General features: G+C 44.5%; 1 protein-coding gene and 1 pseudogene across 4 annotated transcripts in view; one reads left to right on the top strand and one right to left on the bottom strand.

The window, feature by feature from the left end:
- The window catches only part of CLCN4 (chloride voltage-gated channel 4), an 88,929-nt gene that overhangs the window by 28,728 nt on the left and 32,861 nt on the right, over nt 1-27,340 (bottom strand). For all 4 annotated transcript variants that reach the window (XM_057538531.1, XM_057538527.1, XM_057538528.1 and 1 more), the window contains 4 exons: nt 18,685-18,839; nt 13,703-13,802; nt 9,279-9,466; nt 1,008-1,130 (listed from right to left, as the gene is read on the bottom strand). In XM_057538531.1, the coding sequence (XP_057394514.1) occupies nt 1,008-1,130; nt 9,279-9,466; nt 13,703-13,802; nt 18,685-18,828 (555 nt within the window). In that variant the 5' untranslated portion in view covers nt 18,829-18,839. The remainder of the gene's footprint in view (nt 1-1,007; nt 1,131-9,278; nt 9,467-13,702; nt 13,803-18,684; nt 18,840-27,340) is intronic.
- LOC130706553 (U4 spliceosomal RNA) lies at nt 15,217-15,339 on the top strand (annotated as a pseudogene).

Raw genomic sequence — 27,340 nt, 5'->3', positions numbered from 1 at the left:
TTCAGCATGAAATAGTCTTTTTTTTTTTTTTTATCTTTTCCTGGATCAAGACAATGTTGAGCTTCCCTTTCGATGATCCTTTAATTACCCCAGCCCTTTGCATGAACTGCCCAGACCAGCGGTGGTGTTGGCGACACCGCCAAAGAGCGTGGGTCCACTGCCATGACCGCTCACATCTTTATAAACTCAGCATCTCTGCTGTCTATGGGCGCTGCTGAAGCACCAACTTGAAGGAGAATGGAACAGCACTGATTAGAATGATCATCTAAGAGCTTTTAAAATGATTTCTGGCTAAAAGTTTTACTGTCTGGGTTTTTTGGGAATTTGCTCAAGTATCATTATTCTAACGCAGCAGATCTCCTTGGTTTGAAGTTTGGTCTTGGGCATTCCTCCTGATCGATGAGGTCATTTCCCTCATACTCTGGTTACAAGAAAGTGCTGAAAAATATTTATAAGAACTCTAAACTCACAAGGGTGCATTCACGGCGCATGTACTGAACGTGGAATTCATTTTTTAAAGATTGCTATTACACTGTCACCAGAAGAGCAAAACGTGGCGAGGGAGTTCACTCATCAGTAAGCTTTCTGAGCAGTAAACCTCCACTGTTGTCCTCTTTCACGTTCTATCATAGACGCACTTATGAGTTACTAGAGTGCCACGTTTGTGTGTGTGGTTAATGAACTCTGATTCCACAGGCTTTAAGAGTTATGCCTCGTTTGTAAGATAAGAATTTAAGCATCTGAGAAGCAACAGAGCACAAAGCCAGACAGCTGGATTCGACTCCCAGCTCACCGGCTTAGTGACCTTGGGCAAGTTACTTACCCTCTCTGTGCCTCAGTTTCCCCAACCGTCAAATGAAGAATAACCTACCTCATAGGCTCCCTGTGAGGACTAAATGAGTGAACAGATGTCCAGTGCTTGGAACCGTGCTTAGCACAGAAGTGCCACGTAAGTATTTGCTATTCTTATTATTGGCACAAAAGAAATTCATTCAGCCCCCACTCACCTCGGGTATACCAGAGCCACAGGCGTATGGCGCAAATACTCGTACCAGGGAGACGGCCAAAAACGCAAAGAGCAACGCCCACAGGATGTACATTAGGTAATTCAGAATGTAAGCGCTGGCACCCTAAACAAGACACAGAACAAGAAAGAACACGTGAGCCACCGCAGAACCGAGCGACGCACCTGCCCCTCCGCCAGGCAGCTTCTCGCCGGGTCCTGTGTCAGCGAAGACGCAGGGTTGGCTTCATCAGCTGCTGCTATTGCTGCAGTCGGTTCACACACACACGGCGCTGGCTGCTTCTCCGGGAGCTGTGTACACACACCTTCTACCAGGTGAGGTCTCAGCAGTCATAGCAACTGTGAATGAGGCTTGGTTTTAATCACTCCGGGCCCTCAAGTTAATGAAAGGTGTAACAGAAAATTCTGCCTTCGAGCCCCGGGGAAGGTTTGTTTGGTCTCGTCTATGGTGGATCAGCCTCTTTGCTTTCATGAAGGCCACATCCACGCCGCAGCACGCAGCTGCCCTGCCAGTGAGGAGGTGTGGGAACTGCATTTTAGAATACTGCTACCCAGGTGTGGTCCCTGGGCCGGCAGCATAGCATCACCTGGGCGTGGGCTGGAAATGCAGAGTCTCAGGCCCCGCCCCAATATTCCAAATTATCTGATGTGTGCGTAACACTTCCTGAACCAAACCCACAGTCTGGCGTCTCTGAGGCTGAGGACCTGGTCTGTGGGCAGAGACCACGATTCCCCAGGCCTCAGCTTCTTGCCACCATCTGGATGCCTCACGTGACGGAGAGGGAACAGGAGGGCACCTACAAGCCAGGCTGTGGGCACGGCCACATGTGTGCCTGTAAAATGCAAAAACACGCTCCAGGAGGCGGCTCTAGCCTTAACAGTCACAGATATTCACACCCTATGTAGTGAGAAATCAGACGGAGGAATACATTTCACCCAGTGAAAAATGGACTCTTTTGAGACTAAAAATAACGTCTCACCCTTGCTAACAGTAATTCTTTGAATCAAAGTATAAATCTTAGAAATGGTTGAAAAGCTAGACGGCCATATTTCCCCCCAAAGTAGGAGAGAAGAAATCAAATATGGCGCCCAGCCAATTCTGCCTGCCCACCTCCATCAACTCAAGCAGAGAATTTATTTTTGGAAGTAATGGAGAGCACTGAGAACATGTGAGATTTCAAGATCCCGGTCTAATTCTGAGATTTGAAGGAATTAATTTTCAGCTCCACAGAGAAAGAGGTTTAGCAAATGGCAAAGTGCATTCCAAATGTCTTGAGCTGCATTAAGTCAATTGGGCAAGAGAGTGGGAGAGGGAGGAGGAGAATAAAGGGATTACATCTACCTTCCAAGAAGAGTTCTAGCTTGAATGGTCCTCACATTACCCCTAATGTGCATCTTGGCAACCTAACTCCCCCTCATCTGGGCTTCTGATCTGTCGATGACCCATAGCCATTGTGGTAACCACTGAATTCAGTTAGAAATTAACCCTTTTCCCCAACTAAGATTTGTACGTGGATCTGAAGCTTGGAGTGCCATGAAGGCAAGTGCCTGGTCCGTGCTTTGCTGCTGCATCCCCTGGGGCTGGGATATTCCCATCACAGAAGGCCCACAAACATCCTCTGTAATGTGTTCCTAAGATGCATTGGAAGATGATAACTTAATCCACAATGAGATAGCACTTCACACCTGCTAGGAGGGCTATAATCCAAACCAGATAACAACTGGGGTCGGTGAGGATGTGGGGAAACTGGAACCCACATACACTGCTGCTGGAATCTCAAGTGGTGCAGCCACTCTGGAAGAGAGTCTGGCAGCTCCTCAAAAGGTTAAATATAGAGTTGCCACGTGACCCAGCAATTCCCCTCCTAGGTATCTACCCAAATGAAAACATATGTCCACACAAAAACCTGTAGACAAACGTTCAAAGCAAAATCATTCATAATAGCACAAAAGTGGAAGCAACCTGTGTTCCTCAGCTGAGTGGAGAAATGAAATGTGGTCTATCCAGACAATGGAATGTTATTTGGCCATGAAAAGGAGTAAAGTACCAATCTATGCTACGACACGAACGAACTTGGAAGACATTACACTAAGTGAATGAAGCCAGACACAAAAGTCCACGGATTGTATGATTCCATTTACATGAAATGTCCAGAACAGGGGAATCTGCAGAGACAAGAAAGTAGATTCGTGGTTGCCTAGGGCTGGCAAACTTGGGGGGAAATGGGGAGTGACTGCCGATGGGTACAAAGATTCTTTGGGGGTGATAAAAATGTTCTAGACATTCACAGAAAGACAGACAAGATGAAAAGGCAGAGGGGTATGTACCAGATGAAGGAACAAGATAAAACCCCAGAAAAACAACTAAATGAAGTGGAGATAGGCAACCTTCCAGAAAAAGAATTCAGAATAATGATAGTGAAGATGATCCAGGACCTCAGAAAAAGAATGGAGGCAAAGATCGAGAAGATGCAAGAAATGTTTAACAAAGACCTAGAAGAATTAAAGAACAAACAAACAGAGAGGAACAATACAATAACTGAAATGAAAACTACACTAGAAGGAATCAATAGCAGAATAACTGAGGCAGAAGAACGGATAAGTGACCCAGAAGACAGAATGGTGGAATTCACTGCAGCGGAACAGAATAAAGAAAAAAGAATGAAAAGAAATGAAGACAGCCTAAGAGACCTCTGGGACAACATTAAATGCAACAACATTCACATTAGAGGGGTCCCAGAAGGAGAAGAGAGAGAGAAAGGACCAGAGAAAATATTTGAAGAGATTATAGTCGAAAACTTCCCTAACATGGGAAAGGAAATAGCCACCCAAGTCCAGGAAGCACAGTGAGTCCCATACAGGAAAAACCCAAGGAGAAACACGCCAAGACACATAGTAATCAAATTGGCAAAAATTAAAGACAAAGAAAAATTATTGAAAGCAGCAAGGGAAAAACGAAAAATAACATAAAAGGGAACTCCCATATGGTTAACAGCTGATTTCTCAGCAGAAACTCTACAAGCCAGAAGGGAGTGGCATGATATACTTAAAGTGCTGAAAGGGAAGAAGCTACAACCAAGATTACTCTACCCGGCAAGGATCTCATTCAGATTCGATGGAGAAATCAAAAGCTTTAGAGACAAGCAAAAGCTAAGAGAATTCAGCACCACCAAACCAGCTCTACAACAAATGCTAAAGGAACTTCTCTAAGTGGGAAACACAAGAGAAGAAAAGGACCTACAAAAACAAACCCAAAACAATTTAAGAAAATGGTAACAGGAACATACATATCGATAATTACCCTAAACATGAACGGATTAAATGCTCCAACCAAAAGACACAGGCTTGTTGAATGGATACAAAAACAAGACCCATATATATGCTGTCTACAAGAGACCCACTTCAGACCTAGGGATACATTCAGACTAAAAGTGAGGGGATGGAAAAAGATATTCCATGCAAATGGAAATCAAAAGAAAGCTGGAGTAGCAATACTCATATCACATAAAATAGACTTTAAAATAAAGAATGTTACAAGAGACAAGGAAAGACACTACATAATGATCAAGGGATCAATCCAAGAAGAAGATATAACAATTATAAATATGTATGCACCCAACATAGGAGCACCTCAATTCATAAGGCAACTGTTAACAGCTATAAAAGAGGAAATCGACAGTAACACAGTATTAGTGGGGGACTTTAACACCTCACTTACACCAATGGAAAGATCATCCAAAGAGAAAATTAATAAGGAAACAGAAGCTTTAAATGACACAATAGACCAGATAGATTTAATTGATATTTATAGGACATTCCATCCAAAAACAGCAGATTACACTTTCTTCTCAAGTGTGCATGGAACATTCTCCAGGATAGATCACATCCTGGGTCACAAATCAAGCCTCAGTAAATTTAAGAAAATTGAAATCATATCAAGCATCTTTTCTGACCACAAGGCTATGAGATTAGAAATGAATTACAGGGAAAAAAACGTAAAAAACACAAACACATGGAGGCTAAACAATACGTTACTAAATAACCAAGAGATCACTGAAGAAATCAAAGAGGAAATAAAAAAATACCTAGAGACAAATGACAACGAAAACACGACGACCCAAAACCTATGGGATGCAGCAAAAGCAGTTCTAAGAGGGAAGTTTATAGCTATACAAGCCTACCTAAAGAAACAAGAAAAATCTCAAGTAAACAATCTAACCTTACACCTACAGGAACTAGAGAAAGAAGAACAAACAAAACCCAAAGTTAGCAGAAGGAAAGAAATCATAAAGATCAGAGCAGAAATAAATGAAATAGAAACAAAGAAAACAATAGCAAAGATCAATAAAACTAAAAGCTGGTTCTTTGAGAAGATAAACAAAATTGATAAACCATTAGCCAGACTCATCAAGAAAAAGAGGGAGAGGGCTCAAATCAATAAAATTAGAAATGAAAAAGGAGAAGTTACAACAGACACCGCAGAAATACAAAGCATCCTAAGAGACTACTACAAGCAACTCTATGCCAATAAAACGGACAACCTGGAAGAAATGGACAAATTCTTAGAAAGGTATAACCTTCCAAGACTGAACCAGGAAGAAACAGAAAATATGAACAGACCAATCACAAGTAATGAAATTGAAACTGTGATTAAAAATCTTCCAACAAACAAAAGTCCAGGACCAGATGGCTTCACAGGTGAAATCTATCAAATATTTAGAGAAGAGCTAACACCCATCCTTCTCAAACTCTTCCAAAAAATTGCAGAAGAAGGAACACTCCCAAACTCTTTCTATGAAGCCACCATCACGCTGATACCAAAACCAGACAAAGATACTACAAAAAAAGAAAAGTACAGACCAATATCACTGATGAATATAGATGCAAAAATCCTCAACAAAATACTAGCAAACAGAATCCAACAACACATTAAAAGGATCATACACCATGATCAAGTGGGATTTATCCCAGGGATGCAAGGATTCTTCAATAAATGCAAATCAATCAATGTGATACACCATATTAACAAAGTGAAGAATAAAAACCATATGATCATCTCAATAGATGCAGAAAAAGCTTTTGACAAAATTCAACACCCATTTATGATAAAAACTCTCCAGAAAGTGGGCATAGAGGGAACCTACCTCAACATAATAAAGGCCATATACAACAAACCCACAGCAAACATCATTCTCAATGGTGAAAAACTGAAAGCATTTCCTCTAAGATCAGGAACGAGACAAGGATGTCCACTCTCACCACTATTATTCAACATAGTTTTGGAAGGCCTAGCCACGGCAATCAGAGAAGAAAAAGAAATAAAAGGAATACAAATTGGAAACGAAGAAGTAAAACTGTCACTGTTTGCAGATGACATGACACTATACATAGAGAATCCTAAAAATGCCACCAGAAAACTACTAGAGCTAATCAATAAATTTGGTAAAGTTGCAGGATACAAAATCAATGCACAGAAATCTCCTGCATTCCTATACACTAATGATGAAAAATCTGAAAGAGAAATTAAGGAAACACTCCCATTTACCACTGCAACAAAAAGAATAAAAGACCTAGGAATAAACCTACCTAGGGAGACAAAAGACCTGTATGCAGAAAACTATAAGACACTGATGAAAGAAAGTAAAGATGATACCAACAGATGGAGAGAGATACCAGTTCTTGGATTGGAAGAATCAATATTGTGAAAATGACTATACTACCCAAAGCAATCTACAGATTCAATGCAATCCCTATCAAATTACCAATGGCATTTTTTATGGAGCTAGAACAAATCATCTTAAAATTTGTATGGAGACACAAAAGACCCCGAATAGCCAAAGCAGTCTTGAGGGAAAAAAATGGAGCTGGAGGAATCAGGCTCCCTGACTTCAGACTATACTACAAAGCTACAATAATCAAGACAATATGGTACTGGCACAAAAACAGAAACATAGATCAATGGAACAAGATAGAAAGCCCAGAGATTAACCCACGCACCTATGGTCAACTAATCTATGACAAAGGAGGCAAAGATATACAATGGAGAAAAGACAGTCTCTTCAATAAGTGGTGCTGGGAAAACTGGACAGCTACATGTAAAAGAATGAAATTAGAACACTCCCGAACACCATACACAACAATAAACTCAAAATGGATTCGAGAACTAAATGTAAGACCGGACACTATAAAACTCTTAGAGGAAAACAGGAAGAACACTCTTTGACATAAATCACAGCAAGATCTTTTTTGATCCACCTCCTAGAGTAATGGAAATAAAAACAAAAATAAACAAGTGAGACCTAATGAAACTTCAAAGCTTTTGCACAGCAAAGGAAACTATAAACAAGACGAAAAGACAGCCCTCAGAATGGGAGAAAATATTTGCAAACGAATCAACGGACAAAGGATTAATCTCTAAAATATATAAACAGCTCATGCAGCTCAATATTAAAGAAACAAGCAACCCAATCCAAAAATTGGCAGAAGACCTAAATAGACATTTCTTCAAAGAAGACATACAGATGGCCAAGAAGCACATGAAAAGCTGCTCAACGTGACTAATTATTAGAGAAATGCAAATTAAAACTACAGTGAGGTATCACCTCACACCAGTTAGAATGGGCATCATCAGAAAATCTACAAACAACAAATGCTGGAGAGGGTGTGGAGAAAAGGGAACCCTCTTGCACTGTTGGTGGGAATGTAAATTGATACAGCCACTATGGAGAACAGTATGGAGGTTCCTTAAAAAACTAAAAATAGAATTACCATATGATCCAGCAATCCCACTACTGGGCGTATACCCAGAGAAAACCATGATTCAAAAAGACACATGCACCCCAATGTTCATTGCAGCACTATTTACAGCAGGTCATGGAAGCAACCTAAATGTTCATCGACAGACGAATGGATAAAGAAGTTGTGGTTCATATGTACAATGGAATATTACTCAGCCAAAAGAGGAATGAAATTGAGTCATTTGTTGAGATGTGGATGGATCTAGAGACTGTCATACAGAGTGAAGTAAGTCAGAAAGAGAAAAACAAATATCGTATATTAATGCATGTATGTGGAACCTAGAAAAATGGTACAGATGAACCGGTTTGCAGGGCAGAAGTTGAGACACAGATGTAGAGAACAAATGTATGGACACCGGGGGGAAAACCGCGGTGGGGTGGGGATGGTGGTGTGCTGACTTGGGCGATTGGGATTGACATGTATACACTGATGTGTATAAAATTGATGACTAATAAGAACCTGCTGTATAAAAAAAAAAAACAACTAATACTAAACTTTCTTTGGGTTACTTGTATGGAAATATGTTAATATAAATGTTTCAGACATTACATGAAATTCCTAAAAATCTTATATGTTCTGGTATAATGTTGTAAGTCATAATTCTAGTTATTACTTTAAAATGTATATCTCAGAAATAACTAAATTTCCTTGTCAATTGCATTATTATGAACTTTCATCAAATCTTTAACCGAGGTCATTTTTAAGTCTTTTGTTATTTACAGACAGTTCTGGGTTTACTCTGACGCTTTTGCAAAAATGTTCCTATAAAAGGGTTTCATCTTCAAGGAATTCATGGAAAAGACTCTGACAAGTACAGGTTTCTGGTAACTGTACTGCTGAACTGAATGAATAAGCATTTTCAGAACTCTAATGGAAAACTGATGAACTCATAAAAGTGCTAACAAAAGATCAAGATAAAAAAAATTAATTACATGGGACTGAGTGAACTGATGAGGTTGATTATAATTTTTGTGACTTTCTGTTTGAATAAAAAAAAAATGTTAAAAAAAAAGTTCTAAAATTAGATCGGGGCGATAGTGGCACAACTCTGTGAATATCCTAAGAGCCATCGTATTGTACCCGTTAATGGGTACACCCCATGGAATATGGATTATGTCTCACTAAAGCTGTTATTAAAAAATAGTAACATCTTTTCTTCTCAATCAGAAGGGATAAAAATCAACCCTATTTCTTCAGCATGATCAAGAGATCACTCTCAGTAAGAAAAATAAAGCCAAACAAAAGGCTTTAAAGAAAATACATACATTGTGCACATGAAATAGTGGGAAAGGATTTTCCAAGTGAAGTTTGAACCCTAGAGCTAGAAAAAGCCAAGCGGCAAGTGGCACTCATAGTAGCCACGACGACGGTCAGGACAGACGCTGCAAGGTGAGAGCTCGGACGTCCCCCCGCACCAGCCACGGGGCTCCCAGCCAGGACCCGCCCTTGCACCCACCTCCGACTGTTTCACCAGCAGCTCTGACCACTTCTGCCACAGGGGACACTTGTCCCTGTCCTCAAACGTGGTCTCATTGGAAGTCCAGCAGCACTGCTCGTGGCTGTACCAGAAGGCCGACAGGCAGATGCCCTCCTTCAGGTCTGTCATCCAGTCGACGGCAAGATCGATGACCCCGGCCAGGGTGCCTGGAAGAAGCAGCGAGAGCCACTCAGAGGGACGGCCGGCGTGGGCCAGGGCAGCACGTGCGCCCGGAGGGCCAGGCGGAGATGCCAGTGCCCTGGGCTGCCACGCACCCAGGAAGCCTCTTTCTTCAGTCTTGAGGTCACCTGAGCGAGTGGCAGGGCACCAGGTGTGGCAAAGGTGGTGCCCAGCCCAGTGAGACACAAAGGCCAACGATACGCTGTCCTCGGGGGGCTTCGATCGGGAGGGAGGGAGAGACCCGCAGCGCTGAGCCCACCGCAAGCCCCTGGGGCCGAGCGGCTTTCAGAACCCAGCCCTTCCGAATCTTAGAAACAGGGTACCTACACCCTATACATCATGTAACCCCCTCAGCGGCTTCTGGGGCAGGATGCTGGGATCACACACATGAATATCCTCCAGGAAACCTGACAACTCAGACAGAACGGAGACAAAACAATTTATAACAGCCTCGTCATTGAAATAAAGTTTTGCCACCAAATGGAATCCAGCTTGAAAAATCTCACTTGTTAGAACATTCTGGATTTTTTAAAAAATGTGGATAAAGGACAGAGGAGCTACATAAGTAAATAACTACTTTAAAGGCCGATAGAAGTGGGATAAAATCGAGTATGCAGTGAGTCAGAGAAGGCCATTTTAGGTCTCCTTCTAGAATAACCCATTCCAGTCTTTTACGAAGGCAGGGAATACTTTTGGGCTACCAAACTTTTCGCACTTTTACTGAATCCTCATTACAGCATCAATTCCCCACCGGCATCAACACCAAAGGCAGCCATACGCCAGCCTCAGGCGACCTGGCCTTGCCACTCTCCTGGTTCCATCAGCAGTCGCCCACTGTTCTAGCCAGAACACCCGAATCCTCAGCAGCGCGCAGGCTCTGACCGCCGTTCCCACATTTCTCTCCAGGCTCCTCTCTCTCCATCACGAATCCCACACCCTGCCCACACAGTGTTCCTTGACACACCAGGCCCTCCTCTCTGCACCGCCTCAGATAGCACTGTCCTCTCCCAACCTGGCAAGCTCCTAGTTATCTTCCAGATGCTGGCATTTATATCACCTCCTTCAGGAAGGCTTCCCTGATTTCCTAAGTCTGGGCTAAGTATACTTCCCAGGCATTCCCCCATCACCATACCTATCACATCCTGATATGATCAATATTTATATATATGTGTATACACACACACACACCCCCACACACGCACACACACACACACACACACACTCCAACTAGTCTATAAGGGTGGGGGGAGTCTCTTGTCTGGTTTGTGTGCCACGGTGGGGATCAAACCAGGTGTCTAGACCCTGTGTCCCCTTTAAGTGGGCAAGGGCCATTGTTGTATTCATGTCAGGTACATAGCTGGAACTATATATCCATGTTGAATGAATGAGAGCAACAAAAGAATGAAAATCATAAAACTCAGGTCCATCCATTCACTCAAGGGCTATTTACTGAGCACCTACTTACTACGTGCCACGTACTGTTCCACACCCTGGGGTACAGCAGTGAACACAGCAAACTCAGGTCCCTGCCTTCATGGAATCTCACCTTGGGCGAGAAGACACTAGTCTGAATAAGTAAGTAAATGAGGGGCTCCAACAGAAGGTGGTAGGTGCTAGAGAGGAGAATACAGCACGTTCCAATGGCAGCCATTTCATACAGTGGTGCAGGAGAACAGTCGGACAGGTCCTCAAAAAGTTAAGCAAGGAGTCACCACCTGACCAAACACTTCCATTCCTAGGCATCTGCCCGCGAGAAATGAAAACATATACCCAACACAAGACATGTACGCAAATGTTCACAACAGCATATTCACAAAAGCCAAACAGTGGAAACAACCCATATGCCCATCAATTGCTGAACGGAGAAACAAAATGTGGTCCACCTACAATGGCAACAAAAAGGAATGAAGTACTGACACACGCGACAGCATGGATGAACCACGGAAACGTTATGCTGTAAAAGAAGCCAGTCACAAAGGACCATATGTTGTATGATTCCATTTTATGAAATGTCCAGAATAGGCAAATCTACAGAGGCAGAAAGTAGATTAGCGGTTGCCCAGGACTGAGAGGAGGCTAGGGGCACTGGGGCTGATAGCTAAAGGGTAGGGAGGTTCTTTGGGAGCTGATGAAAATGTTCTAAAATTGACCTTGGTGATGGTTGCAAAACTCTGTGAATACACTAAAAACCACCAAGTTGTACACTTTAACTAGGTGGACTGTTTGGTATGTGAGTTATATCTCAATAAAGCTGTTACATACATACACACATACATACATATAGTGGGCGCGGGCGACGAGGCTCAGAGAGGGAGAGACGTACTTCTAGAAAAGGTGGTCAGAGAACACCTCAAGCAGATGACATCTGAACAAAAACTGCCTTGTGTGGAGCAACAGCGACACCCAGTGGTGGCTCCTGGTTAATGCCCTGCAGAGGAGCCGCAGCTTTTGGGCCTCTCGGTCTTGGGCGTCAGAATATAATGTCTGGGCTGCCACTAAGGAGGTGACAGGCCAGACAGTGGGACCCCTGGGGCTCGCCACTGGGGAACGGGAAGGTGAATGGGGCAGTTTTCTGGCTTTTCCTTCATCCAGATCAAAAGAACACTTTAGCCACCTTCACTGCCAAGATCACCCCTTTCTTGCCTCCCTCCTATATTCACCTGCTGATGAGACCATGGGATCGCCCTTCTCCAGTGGTCCTCACCCCTGGCTGCACATTAGAATCACAGGGGAAAGGGGGCTTTACTCAATGCTAGGGTGTCATCTCCAGGGGTACTATTTAATTGAAGCGTGGGCAGCAGCATTTTTTTTTTTAATTCCCCAGGTGATTCTTCCTGAAAGAACTGATGGAAATCGGATTAACAGTGAAGGCCAATGGTCGGTATCTGACTTGTTAAAGACAGCCCGACAGGGCTCTGAGATCAGTTGATAAATCTACGCTGTGTGACTCCAGCAGGATGCCAAGACATCTACTCTGATTCCTTCATTTCCCGTATTCATCCCTCCTTCCCAGAAGCCAAGAATAACACAGGGTACAGTTTTATAAATCTTTTCTAAAGAAACACATCAAAATTCGCAGCAAACTACCCTCCCCGCCCCCCCCCCCCACCTACCTTTAAAGGTCTTCATAGAGCCAAACGAATGGGTGGCAAAACGCCGTATGTCCATGAACTCAAATTCCCTCCCAGCATTGCTGCCAATATACACCGGGCGCGCCGCTGGGAGGGGAAGGACAGGGCGGGGGGGATGGGCGGGCAGCTGCGGTGACCGGAAGGAGAGGACTGCCCCTTCAGCACTCTCCTGGGCCCTTCAGGACATGCCAGGTAGGGAGTCCCTCCCTGGCAACCAAGCCCCTCCTACCATTGTAGATGTAATGAGTGACAGGGCGGCCAGAAATCCAAGTCCTCTAATCACAAAATCTTACTCTATGCCCCACAGGTGCTCTGCAAGTATGTACTATATTCAACCTGTATCGCACAGCCATTCTCTAATCAGTCCTATCACCACAACTAGCGTGTTACTACAGGCAGGGGGGTTTTCTTAAGGGAATCTCTTTAGCATGATCAAATTTTTTTCTTCTTAGACATTAACCTTCACAGCCTCCTAAAAGGAAGTAAGTTTCAGGAAACAATTTCCACGGAGGGCTGGTGCATTTGCTATTAAAAGGGGAGGTGTCCCCTCCAGATACTCATTCGTTCACTCTGGAAACAGCTACTGCTCACAAACACGGTGTTGGGATTATACAAATGAAGGACACGGAGTCCCTGAGGGCCAGAACAACCCATGGGCCGGAGGTACCTCCCCCGGGCCTACCTCAGACCCTGTGGTGTCTCGCGTTACTGTGAGCATCTCTCGATGTTTACAATTCATCTCAGGGCCTGCCGGTGTTAGTAAAGGCCAGTCTCATAGGATGTTTTGTTTTTAGAGATCAACATGTTCCCGTCCTTTCTCGCCTTCTACAGGGCCAAGTACTATAGAATGTGAAATGTGTGTTTTCAATAAAATCCAGCATGGCAGTAAACCTCTGTACAGTGTGGAAAGGGCCAACCCGCTCTCTCGGTACCGCTCTCCAATGACCGCACCTGGGCCCGTCCGTGCCTTGGGGCCTTCTTGCTTTACTGATGATAGATTTATGTTAAGTGCATCGTCGTGTATTGTGCTCTTAGGTATTTGAAGGAACAACCCCCCCCCCGCATGAAGGACAAGAGAAACGCCCCACGTACCCGCCAGCAGGCCGATGAGCAGCATTACCGCCCATCCCGACCAGGCGTCCAGCAAGCTCTTGATGAACTCCCATATGGACTCCTTGCTCTTGCTTGTTATCTAGAAACAGAAAGACATCGGAGTTGGCGTGGATACACCTTCCAATTCATGCTTCCTTCTCTGAAACTGTTTCCTCAGGCCACACGGTGATTGAGAAAACGAATATAATGAAGCAACTAGACTGCCACTTACGTGATTCTTTCAGTTACCTAGCACAATGGTTAAATGGGCTTTCTAGTTCACAGAGCTATAAAGATGCCATAATAGTCTCCAAAGAATCCAAAAAAATTCACTTAATTAAAAAAACCTCACTAAGTGTGATTTGATCTTTGATTATTTCAAAGCCATTCTGAAGGAAGACATCACTTCGGTGTCACCGTTTTGAATACAAATCACTATTTTAGCTTAAATCGTAAATTCTGTTCACAAAAGACCCTCTTCGACAAAGACTTTAATTCCTTCTTTCATTTTCCAGGCTACATGTTAACAACAAGAACGAACTTTCTTTCTTTCTTTCTTTCTTTCTTCCTTCCTTCCTTCTTTCCTTCCTTCCTTCCTCCCTCCCTCCCTCCTTTCCTTCCTTCCTTCCTTTATGGCTGCGTTGGGTCTTCGTTGCTGTGCACGGGCTTTCTCTAGTTGTGGCAAGCAGGGGCTACTCTTTGTTGTGGTGCACGGGCTTCTCATTGCAGTGGCTTCTCTTGTTGCGGAGCACAGGCTCTAGGCACGTGGGCTTCAGTAGTTGACGCACGTGGGCTCAGTAGTTGTGGCTTGCGGGCTCTAGAGCGCAGGCTCAGTAGCTGTGGAACACGGGTTTACTTGCTCCGTGGCATGTGGGATCTTCCCAGGCCAGGGCTCAAACCCGTGTCCCCTGCATTGGCAGGTGGATTCTTAACCACTGCGCCACCAGGGAAGTCCCAAGAACTTTCTTTTTTAATGGAAGTATAATTGATTTACAATGTTAATTTCAGGTGTACAGCAAAGTGATTCAGTTATACCTATATATATATTCTTTTTCAGATTCTTTTCCATTACAGGTTATTACAAAATATTAAATATAGTTCCCTATGCTATACAGTAGGACCTTTTTGTTTATCTATTTTATATATAGTAGTGTGTATCTGTTAATCCCGAACTCCTAATTTATCCCTCCCCCACCCCCTTTCCCCTTTGGTAACCATAAGTTGGTTTTCTATGTCTGTGAGTCTATTTCTGTTTTGTAAATAAGTTCACTTGTACCATTTTTTTAGATTCCACGTATAAGCAATATTATATGATATTTGTCTTTCTCTGACTTAACTTCACTCAGTATGATAATCTCTAGGTCCATCCATGTTGCTGCAAATGGCATTATTTCATTCTTTTTTATGGCTGAGTAATATTCCATTGTATATATGTACCACCCCTCTTTATCCATTCCTCTGTCAGTGGACATTTAGGTTGCTTCCATGTCTTGGCTATTGTGAATAGTGCTGTTAGCTTTGTGCAGTGGCAGTATCACAGCCAATGAGGTTTATCCGAGGCGTGATTACTGCTAATTGTAAATAGTGCTGCAATGAACATTGGGGTGCATGTATCTTTTCGAGTTAGAGTTTTCTCTGGATACGTGCCCAGGAGTGGGGTTGCTGGATCACATGATAACTCTACTTTCCGTTTTTTAAGGAACCTCCATACTGTTCTCCATGGTGGCTGTATCAATTTACATTCCCACCAACAGTGTAGGAGGGTTCCCTTTTCTCCACACCCTCTCCAGCACTGTTGTTTGTACATTTTTTGATGATAGCCATTCTGACCGGTGTGCGGTGATACCTCGTTGTAGTTTTTTTTTTTTTAAAGGATTTTCTTATTTATTTATTTATTTATTTTTGGCTGTGTTGGGTCTTCGGTTCGTGCGAGGGCTTTCTCCAGTTGCGGCAAGCGGGGGCCACTCTTCATCGCGGTGCGGGGACCGCTCTTCATCGCGGTGCGCGGGCCTTTCTCTATCGCGGCCCCTCCCGTCGCGGGGCACAGGCTCCAGACGCGCAGGCTCAGCAATTGTGGCTCACGGGCCCAGCTGCTCCGTGGCATGTGGGATCTTCCCAGACCAGGGCTCGAACCCGTGTCCCCTGCATTAGCAGGCAGATTCTCAACCACTGCGCCACCAGGGAAGCCCGCTCGTTGTAGTTTTGATTAACAGCAAGAAGGCTGAATGAGCCAGCCTGGATCACGCTTTCCAGGCAGATGGTTACATCTAAACACGTTGTAAGAGGACCCCTTTGCCTCCCTGTGTTAACAGAATCCTACATTCCTGAGATCATCATTCCCCTCATGACCCTTTAGAGCAAGGGTTGGCAAACATTTCCTGTAAAGAGACAGAAAGTAACTATTTTCGGTTGGGCAGGTCAGATGGTCTCCGTGGCAACCACCGAACTCTGCTGCTGTAGCACAAAAGGAGCCATATAGAGCATGCGCATGCGCGGGCGGGGCTGCGAGCCAAGGAACCGGCGCAGAGCCGGACACGCGCTGCGCTGGATTTGCCCGAGGGCCACAGTCCACGACCCCTGCTCCGGACGGAAGGGCGCCCCAGCTCCCCCGTTCCTCCAGGTCGGAGCCAAGCGGCTGCGTCAGCTTCTCGACGCTACCTCGCTCCCTACACATCTCTCTGCCTCCTTCCCTGTCAACCTGCGTGAAATGATGCGACACGGTCACACTCTCGACGGCACTGCCCCCTCAGCGCACCCTCGGAAGCTGCTCTCCCTCGGTCGCCGGCAGCCCCCTCGCGGCTGCTTTGTCTCCGACTTGACCCCTCCGCGGAGGGGGCCCCGTCCTCGCCACTCTCTCCCCCTTTCACTTGTGGCCACTCTGCTGGCTGCCCTCCTTCACCTCTACCTGCTTCTTCTAAGCATCGGTCACTGACCCCCAGCCCGCCCCCCGGAACCCGCTAAATCTTGGCACTGCTCCGGGGCCCAACTGCTCCTGACCCCTCTCTCTCCAGACCCAGGCCACCTGGGCCGCTTCTAAAGCTTCAGCGCCCACTCGCATGCCAAGGACCCCCCGTGCTCCACCAACAGCCCTGACCCTGCCCTTGAACTGCACAGGGTTCTCTCGCCTGCCGACCACCTCCAGCCACAGGCTGGACAAACGGCTCAGACTCACAGCGCCTGAAACCGAACTCAGTGGCTTCCCCCTGAAATCTGCCGCGTCCCTTTTCTCCCCTCTCGTCATCCAAGGCATCACCCTCTTCTGACCACAGCCAGGGCGTCATCCTGGCCCCACTACCCGCCTCCATCCTGGCAACGGCTCCTGTGAAGGATCTGGACCCCAAGCCTCTCTCCGTCGGCACTTCACTGCCCTCTGACAGATCTTCTTCCTCTTTCTCCTGAGCTCATTTCCAAGCTTCCTGTTTCTCCCCTGGCAGTGCATCTCTCTTGTATCCTGTGGCCATGAAAGGGAAATCCAGGGCTTTCCCGGTGGTGCATTGGTTGAGAATCCACCTGCCATTGCAGGGGACACGGGTTCAAGCCCCGGTCCAGGAAGATCCCACATGCCGCAGAGCAACTAAGCCCGTGAGCCACAACTACTGAGCCTGCGCTCTAGAGCCCATGAGCCACAACTACTGAGTCTGCGCGCCTAGAGCCCGTGCTCTGCAACAAGAGAAGCCACCGCAATGAGAAGCCAGCGCACCACAACAAAGAGTAGCCCCCGCTCGCCGCAACTAGAGAAAGCCCACGCGCAGCAATGAAGACCCAACACAGCCAAAAATGAACAAACAAACAAACAAGTAAATAAGGAAATAAGGAAATAGGAAATCCAGGGACTTCCCTGGTGGTCCAGTGTTGGAGAGTCCACCTTACAATGCAGGGGACGTGGGTTCGATCCCTGGTCAGGAAACTAAGATCCCACATGCCGTGGGGCAACTAAGCCCACGCACCACAACTACTGAGCTCGCGCGCCTCAACTAGAGAGCCCATGTGCCATAAACGACAGAGCCCACGCGCCCTGGAGCCTGTGCGCCACAAGTAGAGAGAGAAAACCCGCCCACCACAACTAGAGAGAAGCCCACACGCCACAACGAAAAGATCCCACATGCCTCAACAAAGATCCCGTGTACTGCAGCTAAGACCCGCCGCAGCCAAAAATAAATAAATTAAATAAATAAATTAATAAATAATAAAATAAATCTTAAAAAAAAAAAAAGGAAATCTAAACTCCTCTTCATGGTCTACTCAGTCGTTCCCAATGCGGCCCCATCGCCCACGTGGCCGGACTCATCTCTAGTCCTCCCCTTCCATGAATCTGCCACCAAACCTTAGAGCTCCTTGAACTGCCTAAATGTGCCACGGTCTTTCACGCCTCTGTGACCTAAAAAAGAGCCACTCCTGATGAGAATCCTTTCCCCTTCCTCTGCCTGGCAAATTCTTAGTCATCCTTCAAGACCCCACTGAAATCCCACCCTCTCTAAAAACTCCCTCCCTAACCATCCCTCCTAAATGATCCCACAGCACTTGATACATAACTTTACTGCAGCCCATAAAAATATATATTGATTGCCTACTAGAGGCCAGGCACTGTAATACGTGCTTTCATACACACACAGCCCCATTTAATCTTCTGGTATAATTAACTCCATCCTTACAGATGAGAAGGTGGGGTCCAGAAATGGCACCCCAAAAGTCAGCCAGCCTAAAGGTGTCAAAGTCAGGATGTACCCGATCTGTCTGGTTCCAGAGCCCCCTCCTTGCCCTCCACACCACACCTCTGTAGGACACAACCTTCCACCCAAAGCACCTGGTATTATAATTACCTGTCCACATCTCTGCCTCTCCCACCAGCCCTTCTCTTCTCTAGAACCTAGCTCAGCACATGACACATGAACCCAAGCTCTAGCTCAGTGACTGTCCGATGAAAGCATGGCCCAGCCCTCCAAAGGGATTCCCCTCAAAGTGTCCTTATGAACAGCATGTACCTTTCTGTGTCTGTCGGTGTCCCGTGACTTCTCCCTCAGCCAGTCGATGGTGTGGAAGTCCTCATACGTCCCCACATCAGGGAATGGCTCGTCAAGGAAATCCATCAGGTTTCCAGAGCCACTCATCGCTCCTGCATTGACCATGCTACTTACACCTGGGAGAGAAAACCTGCCGTTAAAAACGTAAGCAGAACATCTGCACAGACCTGGCAGAACAATCCACGTGCGTTCTTTTCTTGTACAGGAAAGACATTTCAGCATAGGCACCTCTGCTGTGATGAAAGATACATATAATCTGTCTTAGTGAGCACAGGCTGCTAAAACAAAAATACCACAGATTGGGTGGCTTATCAACAACACATATTTATTTCTCACAGTTCCGGAGGCTGCGAAGTCCAAGATCAAGGCACTCAGAGATTCAGTGTGTGGTGAGAGCCCACTTCCTGGTCCACAGATGGCCATCTACTCACTGTGTCCTCATCTGGTGGAGCTCTCTGGGGTCTCTTTCACAAGGGCACTAATCCCATCCATGGGGGCTCAGCTTTCATGACCTCATCACCTCCCAAAGGCCCCTCCTCCCAATACCATCACATTGGGGATCCTCCTACCATCACATTGGGGATTAGGTGTCGACATATAAATTTTGGGGAGACACAAACGTTAATTTCTCTTTTTTAACTTTTTATTTTATATTGGAGTATAGTTGATTAACAATGTTGTGATAGTTTCAGGTGTACAGTAAAATGATTCAGTTATACATATGCATGTATCTTTTTCCAATTCTTTTCCCATTTAGGTTGTTACAGGATATTGAGCAGAGTTCCCTGTGCTCTACAGTAGGTCCTTGTTGGTTACCTATTTTAAATATAGCAGGGTATACATGTCAATCCCCAACTCCCTAACTATCCCTTTCCTCCACCCTTCCCCTCAGTAACCATAAGTTCATTCTCTAAGTCTGTGAGTCTGTTTCTGACAAATGTTACTTTCTTATTATTTGTGGTAGTTATGTGCTATAAAGTCACCATGGCCACCGAATTAGTGAGTACTAAATCACCGTCCCCAAGGGAAGTACAGGGTTAGGTTCCTTCGAGCCTCCGGTCACATTTTCATCAACCGATCAATATACAACCTTGTTTTGTGTGTTTCTGTTTAAAGACACCTTATCAAATATATGTCGTTCGTTCATCCACACTGAACTCACAGCCAACAGCACCATCGCTCACGCTGCAGGAAGCTTGTCTAACACACGTATTTTCTCCATAAGGCCCAGCACAGCCTTCCCGTGCTTAGAAACACTACAGGCACTCCTGCCCTGCATTTCAAGGCCACTGGAAACAGCAAAATTACCAATAAAAAAAGCACAAAAATGCGAAAAATATGGCACTAAAGAGACTGTGAAAAGAACACTTGTTTCTGGTCTGGGAACTGAAACAAGACAGCAGAGCACCGATTTCTCCAACCTCAGCTAGGATCGTGCATTTCTGGCAACTCAGACTTTTTGAGGCTCTGCACGCGCACTGTGCGAATGACCGGGCAAGTGCCCCATGTATTGCTCTGGATGTTACAAATACATTTTAGTGAGCAGGCAAATTCACAAACACGGAACCGCTCATAATGAGGGTCAACTATATCCATTTCTGGAAAACCTCACGTTCTGCAAAAGCAGGGCATCAACATGAGAGGCCTGAGGGAAATAGGGTTGAGGCATACCACTCAAAACCAAATCACTGTAGTCAAACCAGTAACCGGTTCTCCTGGGAGATAAAGCGGACCACTGAGACAGACAACCTCTGTGGTTGTCACTGTGGATATTCAAGATGTACAGCAACAGCAGAGTGAAAATGCTAAGACAACTCACTGGTGGGAGGCAAGGTGATCCACAGAGGAAGTGGTCCTCTGCACCGGGGGCGGGAGGGATGCCATGGGGATAACAAGGAGGCAGGACAACCTGCCACGTGAGCCATGCTATGGTCTGAACGTGTGTGTCCCCCCACCCAAATTCATACATTGAAATCCTAACCCCCAAAGGATGGTATTAGAAGGTGGGGTCTTTGGGAGGTGATTGGGTCATAAGGGCAGTACCTTCAAGAATGGGACTAGTGCCCTTATAAAAGAGGCCCCAGGGAGCTCCCTTGCCCCTTCCACCATGTAAGGACACAACAGGAAATCTGTGACTGGAAAAAGAACCATCACCTGACCACTCTGGCACCCTGATCTCAGACTGCCAGCCTTCAGAGCTGTGAGGAATAAATGTCTGTTGTTTATAAGCCAACCAGTCTGTGGTATTTTGTTATAGCAGCCCGAACAGACTAAGACAAACCAAGAGCCATGCCAGGCTGGCAGCACACTGCCCTGGGCAAGCAGCCCTGAGTGCGGGCCCTCACTTCTCATCTTCCTTAAAATACAGTCAAAAGGGTGCCTGCTGCCAGGGCAGTAGCAAAGTGGAGGATTTCTTCCTTTCCTGCCTAAGATAACAATTCCACTCACATTATTCTGCCTCCCCTTGTCTGGAAAACAATCTCAAATAAACCAAGACATCTTCCATGTTGCACCACCATCAGAACCTGATTTACAGATCACACAGGAAATAATTTGACACGGAGAAAATGCTTTGCAGCAGGATCAATGCTCACCACCAGTTAGCAAGAAAAATAATACACTCTTACAAAGACAAGAGGTTGGAATAAGCACTAAATCAAAATTTCTTTGGCAAAGAGCATGGAAATTTGAATTATAGGACAGGAACCACAAAAGTGCCAGAATAAGATGGTTAAAGAAGTGAAGGGTAGTTATTAAAATATTTGAGCATAGGCTTCTCTCAATGGCTTTATGTATTTTTATATCTGGAGGACTCAACCACGACCTGACAAAACTGCATTCTGATCAAATTGAAAAGTCGCTACAGGCAGAGGGGAGTAATCACCTTACAAGCAATAAAATGGCGATAGTTATTGATTTATTGACCGTCTGTGCAACTTTGCTACTTTAAAACTTTAAAAGTTTGAAGTCTGAGCCATGCCAAGCTGAAAACTATACCCACTGATGAATGCCCAGGGAAGAATCATATTGCAGAAGTCAGTAGCAACCAATAATAAAAGGGAAGGAATAAAATTAGAAAGCAAAGATTTCATTTTCATTTCTAGAAAAACAAGATGGTAACAGCCTTGTATTACATGCGGTAAAGAAAATCTCTGATGGGAAAAAGAAGATGGCAGGCTGCTGACCCACAATGGGTAGCCCGCGTAAGAAAATCCAAGCCAGGGCTTCCCTGGTGGCGCAGTGGTTGAGAATCTGCCTGCCAATGCAGGGGACACGGGTTCGAGCCCTGGTCTGGGAAGATCCCACATGCCGCGGAGCAACTAAGCCCGTGAGCCACAATTACTGAGCCTGCGCGTCTGGAGCCTGTGCTCCGCAACAAGAGAGGCCGCGACAGTGAGAGGCCCGCGCACCGCGATGAAGAGTGGGCCCCCGCTTGCCGCAACTGGAGAAAGCCCTCGCACAGAAACGAAGACCCAACACAGCCATAAATAAATAAATAAAATTAAAAAAAAAAAAAAAAGAAAATCCAAGCCAGCAGATCGAAGAATTGCAGAGACTTGGACATTCTATTAAAAAGAAGTTCATGTTACCTGAAATTTAACCAAATCTCTAGTCAAGCAACAACTCCAGGCAATAATGATTGAAACAAAAAGTCACTCTGGAGAACAAATGTACCTTTAAACTTTGATGGAGCATGTCATGGTCCTGACAATCAGACGCATAATTGGTAAAGGAAAACAAACATGATCTAATCCGTAGATCTAATTGGAGGCTTTCCTTGGGGGCCCAGAAGGAGGTGGTGACTTCGCTTCTGAAGCTCGGATTAAGAAAGACAGAAAGAGGGCAACCAGGTCAGAAATAATGGAAAGAGGGAATTCCCTGGTGGTCCAGTGGTTAGGACTCTGCACTTTCACTGCTGAGGGCAGGGGTTCGAACCCTGGTCAAGGAGGTAGGATCCCGCAAGCTGTGTGGCATGGCCAAAAAATTTAAGAAAAGAAAAGAAAAATGGAAAGAATTCTATCTGGGATCCATTGGGAGATATAGATGGGTAAGAAATGAGAATCCAGCCAAACACAGGAACAAAAAGGAATGAACTCCAAGGACCTGATGAGAAATAAACTTAACCTGTGTTAAGTCCAATGTGGCACCCAAAGGGACGCAAATACTGCTGACCCTTGAACAACACAGGTTTGAACTGGGTGGGTCCACTTATACGTGGATTTTTTTCAATAAATATCATACCTGTATTTTTGTTTTACTGATCTTTACCTACAGGAGGGGAAAAGTTTGTGTTCGATTAGAGAGCCCAATATGTGGAATCACAAGAGCTAGGGTTTGAGTCCTGATTCTATCCGGACTGTTTCAGCTTCCTGCCCTTGGGTGAGTCATTTATCAATTCCTTTGTTTTTGAGGCAGTGAGAGCAGGATGTGGATTTTCGACTGCGCTGGGGGTCAGTGTTGCTAACTCCCACGTTGTTCAAGGGTCAACTGTAGTCATCTGCACCTTAGAGGGGAGCCCCTGCTCCTCTCACCTGGTTTTATTTCTTCCCTCCAATAAGAGCACTTCTGCTGGCAGATGACACCTCTGCTTATGACTTCAGGAAGGACAGCATCCTAGACCCTGCATCTGAGATTCCTACTTGGTCTGGATCGTCGAGGTCAGAGCACAGCAAACTGCAGCTTGTGGGCCAAATCCGGCCTGCTGCCTGGCTTTGTAAATAAGTTCTAGCGGAACACAGGCATGCCCGCTCATCTACGTATTGTCTACGGCTGCTTTCACATCGCAACGGCACAGTTGAGTAGTTACGACACAGGCCAAAGCGCCCCAAAAGGCTCAAATGTTTACTATTTGCCCATTTACAGAAAACGTTTGCTGACTCCCAATCTACACAGTGGACTGAACACAGAAACAGCTCAGATTCTCTACCTGTCCCTGCACCTACAGCATTTTCAGTGGGACCCGGCGGCTCCTCTTCATTAAGAGGTAGAGTCTATTTCTCCGGCTCTTGAATCAGGGCTGGCCTTGGGACATGCAGTGGAAGTGACAGCATGCATGTACTGAGTCTAGACCCCAAAGGCGACGCGGCCTCTGCTTTCTTCCTTGGCCTTCTGCCATGAGCAGAAGCCTAGGCTAGATGCTGGAAGATGAGCGACCACATGGAGTCAGGGTGGGTCATCTCAACTGAGGCCACCCTAGATCATCCAGGCTCGCCAAGCACAGATTCATGAGTGAGCCCAGCCAAGAGCAGCTGGGTTTGACCCAATCAAACCACCTGGCTGACCTGCAGACCGTGAGAAAAATGAATGGTTATTGTTTTAAGCCACCGGGTTTTTTGGAAAGGGTTGTCATGTAGCAGCATCATAAAAATATTTAGCAGGTATGATTTACGTGGGCTCCGAGGGAGAGAAGAAATGAAGATGGCTAAGTTAGTTGCAAGGGAGGACAACTAACTAAGTTAGTTGCAGCAGCAGATAACACAGCTGGCAACAGAGACAGGATGGAATCGAACTTCACGCTGGAGGGGTCCATCCTGAAAAAAGAGCATCTCTCTTACACAACCATATTTACCTACAAAGGGACTTTGGAAGACACAGGGACACCTAGGTCTTTTACCCAATCCTTAAAGGCAAGAAAGGATCTATAGAGTATGAGGGTAGCTGTGGGCTTTTCATATTCAACAAGCTATCCTAGCTTGTTGAATGTTTTTAATCACAAAAGGGTGTTGAATTTTGTCAAATGTTTTTTCTGCATCTATTGAGATGATTATGTGATTTTTATTCTTCATTCTGTTAATGCAGTGTATCACATGGGTTGATTTTCAGATGTTGAACCATCATGGCACCTAGTGATAAATCCCATTTGGTCATGGTGTATGATCCTTTTAATATGCTGTTGAATTCAGTTTGTAGTATTTTGTTGCGGATTTTTGCATCTATACTCATCAGGGATACTGGTCTCCAATTTTCTTTTCTTGTAGTGTCTTTTTCTGGCTTTGGTATCAAGGTAATGCTGGCCTCATAAAAGAGTTTGGAAGTGTTCCCTCTTCTTCAATTTCTTTTGGAAGAGTTTGAAAAGAAACTGAATTAATCCTTCTTTAAAAATTTGGTAGAATTCACCAATGAAACCATCTGGTCCTGGGCTTTTCTATGTTGGGAGGTTTTTTGTTTTTTTTTTTTAATTTTATTTATTTATTTATTTATTTATGGCTGTGTTGGGTCTTAGTTCCTGTGCAAGGGCTTTCTCCAGTTGCAGCAAGCAGGGGCCACTCTTCATCGCGGTGCGCGGGCCTCTCACTATCGCGGCCTCTCTTGTTGCGGAGCACAGGCTCCAGACGCGCAAGCTCAATAATTGTGGCTCACAGGCCTAGCTGCTCCATGGCATGTGGGATCTTCCCAGACCAGGGCTCGAACCCGTGTCCCCTGCATCGGCAGGAAGACTCTCAACCACTGCGCCACCAAGGAAGCCCTGTTGGGAGGTTTTTGATCACAAAGTCCACCTCTTCACTAGTTACAGGTCTGTTCACATTTTCTATTTTTCGTTATTCAGTCTTGGCAGGTTGTATATTTCTAGCCATTTATCATTTTTTTCCAGATTATCCAGTTTCCTGGTGTATAATTGCTTATAGTAGTCTCTTATAATCCTTTTTATTTTTGTGGCATCAGTTGCAATGTCTCCTCCTTCATAGCTGATTTTATTTATCTCAGTCTTCTCCCTTTTTTTCTTAGTCTAGCTAAAGCTTTGTCAATTTTGTTGACCTTTAACAAAAAGATGGTGCTATTTAACAAAAAATTGATGTTAACACCAACTCTTAGTCTCATTGATTTTTCAACTGCTTTTCTATTCTGTATTTCATTTATTTCCCCTAATCACTATTATGTCCTTCCTTCTGCTAACTATGGGCTTATTTTGTTCTTTTTTTGGTCATTGAGGTGTAAAGTCAGGTTGTTTATTTAGAATCTTCTTTTTAAATGTAGGTGTTTATCACTATAAACTTCCCTCTTAATACTGCTTTTGCTGCATCCCATAAGTTTTGGTATGTTGTGTTTTCGTTTTCATTTGTCTCAAGATATTTTCTAATTTTCCTTTTGATTTCTTCTATGACCCACTGGTTGTTCAAGAGTGCATTGTTTCATTTCCATATGTTTGTGAACTTTCCTATTTTCCTTCTGCTGATTTATAGTTTCATTCCATTGTGATCAGAGAGCATACCTGGTATAATTTCAATCTTCTTAAATTTGTTGAGACTTATTCTGTGACATAACATGCGATCTATCCTGGAGAATGTTGTGTGTCCTTGAGAAGAATGTGTATTCTGCTACTGTTGGGTGGAACATTCGACAAATGTCTGTTAGGTCTACTTGGTCTATACCATTGTTCAAGTCCTCTGTTTCTTCTAGCCATCTTGCTCTCTTTTGGTTGTCATTTGCATGGAATATCTTTTTCTATCCTTTCACTTTCAGATTCTATTTGTCCTTAAGTCTAAAGTGAGTCTCTTACAGCCTGCATAGAGTTGGATCTTGGTTTTTTTTAATCCATTCAGCCATTTGAAGTCTTTTGATTAGGGAGTTTAATCCATTTACATTTAAAATAATTATTGATATGGAAGCTCTCACTACTGTCATTTTGTTCATTGTTTTCTGCCTGTCTTGTAGCTCTTTTGTCCCTCTTTTCCTTTCTTGCTGTCTGCCTTTGTGTTTCATTTGATTTTTTTCTTTGGTAGGAACATGCTTTGATTCCTTTTCATTTTCTTTTGTGTATCTTCTATAAGTATTTTCTTGTGGTTACCATGGGGCTTACATAAAACATAGTGATAAAAATTTATTTTAAGTTGATAACAACTTACTTCAATCACATACAGAAACTCTACACTTTTACCTCTCCACCCATACACATTTTATATTATTGATGTCATGAGTTACATATTTTTATATTGTGCATCTGTTAATATATTTTATAGGTATAGTTCTTTTTTATACTTTCTTTAACTTCTATACCAGAATTCAGTGATTTACACACCTCCACTGCAGCATTACAGTATTCTGCATTTGTCCATATGATTACCAGCGAGCTTTAGACTTCCAAACGTTTTTGTGTTGCTGTTTAGCATCCTTTCATTCCACCTCAAAGGACTCCCTTCAGCATTTCCTATAAGGCAAGTCTAGTGGTGATGAACTCCCTCAGCTTTTGTTTATCTGGGAGTCTTTATCTATCCTTGATTTTGTTAAGGACAGTTTTGCCAGATATAGTATTCCTGGTTAGCTGGGGTTTCTTTTTTTTCTCTTTTCCAGCACTTTGAATATATCATCCCACTCCCTTATGGCCTGCAAGCGTTCTGCTGAGAAATCCACTGGCAGTCTTATGGGGGAGACTTTGTATGAGATGAGTGGATTTCTCTTGTTGCTTTCACAGTTCTATCTTTGACTCTTGACAGTCTGATTACAATGTGACTCAGTGTGGACTTCTTTGGTTCATCTTTTATAGAATCTGTTCAGTTTCTTGAATCTGGATGCCCATTTTCCTTCCCAGATTTGGTAAGTTTCTGTCACTATTTCTTTAAATAAGCTTTCTGCCCTTTTCTTTCTCTTCTTCTTCTGAGACTCCCATATGCATGTACTT

The sequence above is a fragment of the Balaenoptera acutorostrata genome, chromosome X (assembly GCF_949987535.1).
Source record: "Balaenoptera acutorostrata chromosome X, mBalAcu1.1, whole genome shotgun sequence".
NCBI classification, from domain to species: domain Eukaryota; kingdom Metazoa; phylum Chordata; class Mammalia; order Artiodactyla; family Balaenopteridae; genus Balaenoptera; species Balaenoptera acutorostrata.
Note: the sequence above shows the minus strand (reverse complement) of the source record. Positions and strands in the feature narration are given on the sequence as shown.